This window comes from Musca vetustissima, unplaced genomic scaffold, assembly GCF_032173495.1.
Source record: "Musca vetustissima isolate MV318-11 ecotype Yass unplaced genomic scaffold, APGP_CSIRO_Mvet_v1 utg52963, whole genome shotgun sequence".
In the NCBI taxonomy this organism is placed as follows: domain Eukaryota; kingdom Metazoa; phylum Arthropoda; class Insecta; order Diptera; family Muscidae; genus Musca; species Musca vetustissima.
Window position 1 is genome coordinate 9,789 of NW_026881644.1, and position 9,700 is coordinate 19,488.

The 9,700-nt window shown below is 33.6% G+C and overlaps 2 protein-coding genes across 2 annotated transcripts; both read left to right on the forward strand.

The window, feature by feature from the left end:
* Positions 1-4,494: 4,494 nt before the first annotated feature.
* LOC133327614 (alcohol dehydrogenase 1-like) lies at positions 4,495-5,375 on the forward strand. The gene is made up of 3 exons (XM_061536141.1): positions 4,495-4,815; positions 4,882-5,055; positions 5,118-5,375. The coding sequence occupies exons 1-3, from the start codon at positions 4,495-4,497 to the stop codon at positions 5,373-5,375; spliced, it is 753 nt and encodes a 250-aa protein (XP_061392125.1).
* A 198-nt stretch (positions 5,376-5,573) lies between these two features.
* LOC133327615 (alcohol dehydrogenase 1-like) lies at positions 5,574-6,196 on the forward strand. The gene is made up of 3 exons (XM_061536142.1): positions 5,574-5,636; positions 5,703-5,876; positions 5,939-6,196. Exons 1-3 carry the CDS (start codon positions 5,574-5,576, stop codon positions 6,194-6,196), a joined length of 495 nt encoding a protein of 164 aa, XP_061392126.1.
* The last annotated feature ends 3,504 nt before the right edge of the window (positions 6,197-9,700 follow it).

Genomic DNA, 9,700 nt, shown 5'->3' on the forward strand with positions numbered 1-9,700 from the left:
AACTGAATTTATATTTAAGGGGGCCCCACCCATTCTCGGTTTCAAAAAATTTAATTTTATATTTTGATTTAATTCGAACCTATACTAATTCAAGAATGTCCCTATAAATTTTCAAGTGAAAATCTCAACAATTTTTGAAGATATAGCCGATTTATTGCATTATCATCAAGGGACAGCAAGAGGTTTTCTCAAACTTTAAACGCGTTTTTCTCCAAACAGAATTTTTGTGAATGGCGGGCACGATAATTCAAAAACTAATAACCCAATCGATTTAAAATTTTGGGACGTTTCTCTGTGAGTGTATAGCTATAGTATGAACTAGGATAAAGTCAATCGGTGAAGATCTTCCTTATTTTTGAACTTAGTTTGTGGTGAAAAATATGCGTTTTTCCAAAAAAAAAAAATTTCAAAGTTCTTCCATTTTGTTAATTGTTGTGCGAGGTCAATAATCCTAGTTCATACGAGAGCCAGACATGTACTCTTTCTAACACCGTTGGAATTTTCGGATTCCGATGTTCCAGTGAGGAGTTATCATGCCCGCCATCAAAAATAAGGACTTTTCTTTGTTCACAAAAAAAAAACAAAATTTTTTGTGAATTATTTTTCTTGCTTTTTAAATCTTCAAATATATATGTATGTGCAAAGTTGCAAGCCTTAACAAGCATTGGTATTCATTTACAGGCCCATTTAAAATCTTAAAAATAAAAAAAATCGAGAAGGGGGGTTCCCTTAATTAAGCAATTTCAATATGGCAATGATGTCGAAATTTTTAATGATTATGTCATTAATCGACGCTGACGATAGCGTGTTCTCTGTTCAGAATTTTGGTACCTTTATTGCCGATAATATAAAAATAGTCGTTAAAATTTGCCTTTAAAAAAATCCGCTGGGCGAAATGAAAAACGTAAAATTTTTACACATGTTAACTTATACACACGTTAATTTCGTTTATGTATATTAAAAAATATACATAAAATGTTCATGGAAAGGCATGACAATATTTCATATTAATTAAGATCAGAATAATATATAAATTCATCGTCACATACTACAATCGCATTATGCGCATTATATGGTCGGGGAACTTTCGCTTTCCACATAGCAATCCACAGATCTGCTTCAGTTTGTCAGTAGTCACACGAGAAAATTTTCATGACAAAATTTCTTCTCAATTTCTTTAAAAATTGCGTTGCTGTTTAGACACATAAATAAGGCTTGCGCCAAATTTAAGAATTTTCTAATTCTTCTCCACACTTATTTTCTCGTTTGACCATTGTTCATGAAAATTTATTAATGGAATTAAAATAATAAGCTTAAAGGTACTCTTGAATTTCTTGAAGAAGTTATAGCCGTGTCTTGCAATGAAGACATATTAAAATTTAATTTGTATTATTTGACAGCAAAAAACATATTTACATACAATTCTGTGATGAAAGTTTACTGCATCACAGCAACCTGAAAAACAGGTATAATTTCATATATAAAGATTAACTTTGAAAATACCTAATACGTGTATAAGTGTTAAGATAGAACTTACATTACAGCTGTAAGTAATAAGAATGGTTTGACCTAACAACCATTACATTTCCCCTATTGTATTCTAACGATTCTATAGATTCTTTAAATATTTGTACGCAATCATGCCGCTTTAATAATGGAGCCATCCGCTCTAAATCGCAACAGTGCTTTCAAATTTCCTTCATTCGGATTAATACGTCTAACGACAGTATTCCGGAGCCTCTACATCACCTAAAGGCGATGTCCTCAACAGAATGATTAATTAAACAAGTGATAAAAGCGTTAAGTTCGGTCGGGCCGAAATTTGGATACCCTCCACCATAGGTATACTGACAGATACTTGCAATGAAAATATAGGACCATACCAAAAAGTGTGCCTATACCGATAATTCTACAAACCGATTTATTTAAACCATTACTTACTTACTTAGCTGGCTTGTGACAGAACTTTCTTTCCATAAGCCGAGCTTAGAAAAGATTTCCAGGCGCGTCGGTATTTTCGCAGATTTTCTAATTTGAAAGACCATTTTCGGCAATGTTGTCTTCGACTTTATCTTTCCATCGTATTTTATATGCCTTATGTACACCAAATACAAATTTCGGCCAGTTTTAATGGGTACTTTTCCTAAAATCTGAGAACTCCAAAACGTAGACTGATACTAATAACTCATGGTAGAGTATAAAATCCTCAAACTACTGTAATTTATATTACAAAGTTTTATGGGGCTATGCCTAAAGTGGGCCAATATTGACTACACAATGTAGGAATTAGCGAATATTTGTGGTTATCTTTATTTGAGGGGTATGTCTAATTAATGACCGATGTATGCCAATTTCGAACCCAATATTTTAGTTTTGTATCTCAATTCTTTCCTTCATTAGGTATAATTATATGGAAGATATGCCCAAATGCTGGCCGATATATTTCATTATCGGCAGGTTCGAGTTTTTTAATCACAATATCCTCAGAAAGCCGAATTATTACAACAGATAGCTAAATCGTCTTAGAATTCCATACTTTGTAGGGTAAAAACTGACTATTTCGAGTAACGACTACTAGTGTAGAATACGCCTATATGGGGACAACCCCAACACACGGAACTATTCAGATAATTTTTTTAATATAAACCGGTAAGAAAAGTTCAAACGTCGGACTACGCCGACTATTGATACCCTTCACCACTTTGGGTACATACAAGAGATGCTCATATCTTTGGAGGAGGCATTGAAATGGAATCGGACGAAATTAACTGCGAGAAGTTAATTGATATTTGAACTTAGTTAAAAGAACCCATACACATACCAATCTTCAATTTATGAAAAGTTGAAAGTCAATCATCGAGAAAAATATGTATAAGATCTATATATAAATGGACGTATTTGAGATACCATGACATCCACCATTTGGAATACTGCAATATTTTTATTTATTTATTAAAAAAATATTTTGTGCTAATCGTCCTGCAGTTGAATTCATTAGCTTCATTTCATTTTTTTCAATTTTTGCATTTATTAACAAATCCACACGGAACTATGTGAGCGAAAAAAAAACAAAATGAACGATGAAAGCGAGAGATTCAAAGGAACTATGTAGGAGTCGGAACTATATAGAGCAAAGGAACTATAAAGGGCAAAGGAACTATGAAGAGGAAAGAAACTATATGGAGCAATGGAACTATATAGATCAAAAGAACTATAAAGAACAAAGGAACTGCATTGTGTAAAAGAACTATATGGAGCAAAGGATCTATATGGAACGAAAAAAAGAACGATGAAAGAGAGAGATTCAAAGGAACTACGTAGGAGTCGGAACTATATGGAGCAAAGGAACTATATAGAGCAAAGGAACTACATTAAGGAACTAGTTCTTCTTTAAAAAAGGAACAAGAAAGATCGATCCACTAAGTGAACTAGATTGCCCAACTCTAGCGCTTTCCAAAATGTATCTTTACACAAAAGCGGACAAACTTTAGTTACTTGGTACATCATTTTGATGAAATCGGATGAAAATATATTTACCTGAACCGATTCCACCAAAACTTACATACATACAAACATACATCAATCTGGACCTAATTCAGTTTCTATTAATCGGACAAATATCGGCAATATGGTGCTCCATTTACACAAAATCGGATTATATATGGAAGAAAACCATATATTTAAGCTGTATCTAAATCTGAACCGATTCCAACTTGGCATACATCAATCTTACATACTTCAGTACTCTGTGCAGAATTTTGTCTCTATCGTACCAATATTTACATAAAATCGGACGAAAGTATATATGGGAGCTAAATCTAAATCGGAATCTTTTTAATTGAGAAATTTATTACCCAATAAGAACACAATGTACCAAATTTCAGCGAATTCGGTTGAAAAGCGCGTTCAAAAACACCAAAATATCGAAAATTGGACGTTACCCTTATATGGGGGCTATGCCTAAACGTGGACTCGACCTGCCTGCAGACAAAAGACCACTCTATGCAAAATTTTGGCGATCTATCCCAATTCGTTTAGACGCTAGAGTGATTACAACAGACAGACGGACATGCTTTCGTCGTCATAGAATTTTATGCTGATCAAGAATATATATACTTTATGGGGTCGCAAATGATTATTTCGATGAGTTACAAACGGAAAAACAAAACTAATATACCCTTCATACTATGGTGGAGGGTATAAAAATAGAAAAAGACATGTTTTCTGCCTTCCTACCAATTCGATGCTCGTATGGGATCTTAAGATGCAGATATATTAATCACTCAAAATAATATTTCAAACATTGACCTGCAAATTTCGCAACGTGTTACAGTTAGTTTAAGAACATAATACTTGAATTTATGTAATGTTAGCTTTCTCGTTAAAAATAAGCGATGAATAATGATTAACAACCATTTTATTATAAAGCTACACAAAAAACACATTCCAATTTTATATCAGAATCAGTATTTGTTTAGCTGTCGAATCGGAAAGATGAAGTTTAAGGGCAAATGTGTAATCTATATTGGCGGATTTGGTGGCATTGGGCAGAAATGCATTGAAGAATTATTGGAGGAGGAAATTGGACATATGTTTATATTCGACGTGGTTACAAATAATGAATATTTGGACAAATTTCAAAAGGAATTTCCGATTTCTAAAATTGAATTTGTTCCAGTTGATATGTCCAAAGTTGAAACCATTGAGAATGCCTATACAATTGTTATGGACAAAATAGGACACATTGATATTGTGATCAATGGAAGTGGTATTTTGAATGAACGTCTGATTGATTTGACAGTGGCTGTTAACTTGGTAAGTCATCAATAAGTATTCTCTACAAAGGAGCAAATGCCAATATATATTTTTTGCTATTTACAGACGGGTGTTATCCATAGCAATGTGATAGCCTTAAATCATATGAGTAAGGCAAATGGTGGTCTTGGTGGAATTATAGTCAATATTGCATCAGTGGCTGGTTTAGAACCGATGGCCATTGCTGCCGTGTACTCTGCAACAAAGAGTGCTGTTATTAGCTTCTCGAAATCAATGGCGGTAATTTAACGATTAATTTATTATATTTTTATTTGATTATAAATATTTGCCTTTCTTTTCAGAATCCTTGCTATTATGAACACACTGGTGTAAGTTTTATTACAATTTGTCCTGGATCCACAACTACTAATATTATTAGAGACCTATCTCTAAAATCTACATTTCCACAATATTATGAAGAAATAACGGCAACAATGGAAAATCATTCAAAACAATCACCAGAGAAATTAGCAAAAGCATTCGTCAGAATATTGGAAATCGCTGATAATGGAACACTGTGGACGGTAGTTGGCGGAAAATTTGAAAAAGTTGATGAATGAACTGTAAATTGTTAAAAATAATAAAAAAACAATTGTACACTGCAGAAATCCGGAATTTTTACATAGAAATATTAAGGACATTGCGAGGGCAACTATACATATATATTTCTGATCTAGTAAACAGTTTAGAAGTAAGGCCACCTCCCCCCAGACTAACTCACACTTTACAAGACGTTGATACTACCCGTGCTGTTATATATGATCAATGGAAGTGGTATTTTGAATGAACGTCTGATTGATTTGACAGTGGCTGTTAACTTGGTAAGTCATCAATAAGTATTCTCTACAAAGGAGCAAATGCCAATATATATTTTTTGCTATTTACAGACGGGTGTTATCCATAGCAATGTGATAGCCTTAAATCATATGAGTAAGGCAAATGGTGGTCTTGGTGGAATTATAGTCAATATTGCATCAGTGGCTGGTTTAGAACCGATGGCCATTGCTGCCGTGTACTCTGCAACAAAGAGTGCTGTTATTAGCTTCTCGAAATCAATGGCGGTAATTTAACGATTAATTTATTATATTTTTATTTGAATATAAGTATTTGCCTTTCTTTTCAGAATCCTTGCTATTATGAATACACTAGTGTAAGTTTTATTACAATTTGTCCCGGATCCACAACTACTAATATTATTAGAGACCTATTTCTAAAATCTACATTTCCGCAATATTATGAAGAAATAAAGGCAACAATGGAAAATCATTCAAAACAATCACCAGAGGAATTTGCAAAAGCATTCGTCAGAATATTGGAAGTCGCTGATAATGGAACACTGTGGACGGTAATTGGCGGAAAATTGGAAAAAGTTGATGAATGAACTGTAAATTGTTAAAAATAATAAAAAAACAATTGTACACTGCAGAAATCCGGAATTTTTACATAGAAATATTAAGGACATTGCGAGGGCAACTATATATATTTCTGATCTAGTACACAGTTTAGAAGTAAGGCCACCTCCCCCCAGACTAACTCACACTTTACAAGACGTTGATACTACCCGTGCTGTTATATGGCTCTGAAGCATGGGTACTTGCGCAAGCAGATGATGCAGCTCTTGGGGGTGTTTGAAAGAAAAATTCTCCGAAAGATCTACGGGCCAATCTGCGTCGACGGTGAATATCGGCGTTGAATGAACCACGAGCCTTTCAATTTATACGCGGACATCGGCATAGTCAATCGTATTGAGCTGCACCGACTACGATGGCTAGGCCACGTTGTGCGAATGAATGGGAATGCCCTAGTTCAAAAGGCATATAAAAGCGAGCCTACTGATGGTTCCCGTAGAAGGGGAAGGCCACGAATCAGATAGAAAGACCGAGTAGAAAACAACATCTTGGAACGTGGTCTTTCAAATTGGATTAGATGCGCACAAGACCGGCGCGCTTGGAAATCTTTTCTAAGCTCGGCACAACAACCGTTCTGTAACAAACCTGCTAAGTAAGAATGTAAGCAATATCTAAATATTCAAATCGAAAGATATATAGAGAATTTGGTGCACTATTTACATAAAATCAGAGGAAAATATATATGGGAGATATATCTATATCTTAACCGAAATTCATGAATCTTAGCATACATCACTCTAGACTTAATTCAGTACGTTATGCCAAATTTCGAGCAAATCGGAATATATATAGGGATTTTGGTGCACCATTTACATAAAATCGGACGAAAATATATATGGGAGCTATATCTAAATCTGAACCGACGTTTGCAAAACTAAGCACACATCTATCTAGGCTCAATTCAGTACGATATGCCAAATTTCGTACAAATCGTATGATATATAGGGACGTTAGTGCACCATTTACATAAAATCGGACGAACATATATATGGGAGCTATATCTAACTCTGAACAGATATTCACGAATTTCAATAGGGTTCGTCCTTGGGCTAAATAAATGAGCTGTGCCAAATTCCATCCAATTCGGATTATAAATGCTACCTTTATTTTGTTTACAATTTAACGTCAACAGACGGACGGACATGCATAAATCGACTCAGAAAGTTATTCTATGCATATTCTCAAAAGGAGCCAGGGGTCACATGGACATAAAGTCACATGGACATGGGTCACATGGACACCAAGACATAATACCCTGTACCACATTGCCGACATATATATACTCTCAGCCTATGGTTTACGGATATCTTAGGAATTACATACAGGTGTTTTATTGGCTTTATATAAGGTATATGTTTTTATCAAAGAAGTTTCGGATTAAATGTGGATCAAATCGACTATTCAATTCACTTCAAATTAAATTTAAAAGCTTATAAAATATTGATCCTTTGCGGTGGAGATACCAGAAGCAGTGGACCAATGGCTCCCATTTCCGGATTAAATATAGACGTAGTAAAGATAAAAGGTTGTGCAAAGTTTGGTTAAAATCGGACATTTCATTCTCATCATATTGAATTTATAAATATTGTAAATTTTGACCCTTTGTGGGAGAGGTACCAGAAGGAGTGTGCCAATAGATCCTATCTTCGGACCTTGGTAAAGATAATAGGTGGTAGTTCAATTTCGTTACAGTCATCATCGCGATAAAACAATCGGTTATTTTTTAACCGGTTATTATTGACAACTAATAAATAGCTACGCCTAAGTGTATGCAACATGTTTTAGCCTATTTTGTCATACAATTTATAACCCTTTGTGTTAACCCTTTCGGAACATACCTTACATAGGTAAATAATTAAAAATATGATTGATATGAGATAAAATTAGAATTATATTTCCTGGGTAAATTCCCCCATGATATGGATTATTGTACTTTAAGCAATATGACAATTGGATTGGACAATTAAAAAATAACGCTTGTCAGAAGTACAAAATTGTATGAACAATAACAAATATTAATTCCGGTACATGAAACCAATTACGCTCGTATTATAATAAAGAAAAGTTAATGATTATTATTACTATGCTAAATTGATGCAATAAAACAAAACACAACAAATACTGTGACAACAACCTGTTAAAAAATATAAAACAAAAATTAAATGTTCGGATGTCAGTCAGCATGCATCAGCGTTATTATTTTGCACTTGACATTGACCTTTGATGGCTGTTAAAATGTTTTACCCTGGCGATGAGCTGAAAATAAAAATGCTGAACGGACAGACGGAGGAACATACGAATGGATACAAATTGCGATTCTTATATAAAACAATCAAATTCATTGTATCCATCACTTGAGCCACAAGCGGCCAGCAAACCCAGCAACGGCATAGAGCTTGTCGTCTAATCAAATGCATATTTTGCTGCCACAAATCTGAAATGTTGGCGCTGTTGGTGATTTATTAAAGCTTCCGTCAATTAAGAGGAATTATTCTGCAAGTCCAGAATCACAGTCACATTACGCTGTGTTTTCATTTTCACTTTTCTGTTCAAATGCCAAGTACTTGAGAGGTTTAGAATAAATGAATGCAATTTCCAGATTTTTGTTTTAATTTTGTTTTTGTTTTTTATTATTACAAATGAAATGAAGTGGCTTATCTTAATGCTGCTGTCATGATTTATATTGATATGAAAAAATGAGATAAGTAATTTTACACTTAAGAATTAAAATATAGTATAATAATTCTATATAATAATATGGTGCAATGAAAAATAATAACTACATTTTTGTCTTGTAATAATAGTACTATTTTGTATTAGATATATAGTTTTTAAGTTGCCTATATAATGCTATAGGCTGATTTTTTGTATTTTTATTTTTTTTCCTATTTATTATACATAAAAAAAGAGTATCATTGTGATATCGAAAACATAGTAAAAACCAGTAAGGAAAGTAGTAAAGTCGGACGGGGCCGACTATATGACACCCTTCACCACTATGAGTACATTAAACAGGACTATTATCATTAAATTGTATGAAATAAAATATGTGATATTTTATCTACATGGAACATTTGTTTGTTACAATGGAACAAAAGTATGTAAATAGACTTCAAACAAATATCAAAAGGTCATCCGTTGGGATAGGTCTGTTCTTCTAGAAAACCCAACTACGTTATTCTATACTCAATTTTGTACGTTGTGAAAAATTTGATGTCAATCTAACAAATATGAGGAGTTTGATGCACAATTTACTTATATATGGATGCTATATCCAAATATGAACCGATTTCAACGAAACTTGTCACAGGTTAGGCTATACTGAGCTACATCTAAATCTCAACCGATTTTCACTAAACTTGGCACACATTTTTCTGGATTAAATTCAAAACGCTATGCAACGTAAGAACTTGGTATTTTATTAGATTAAATCGGACGAAAATATATATATCATAAGCTGAATCGATTTTCACGAA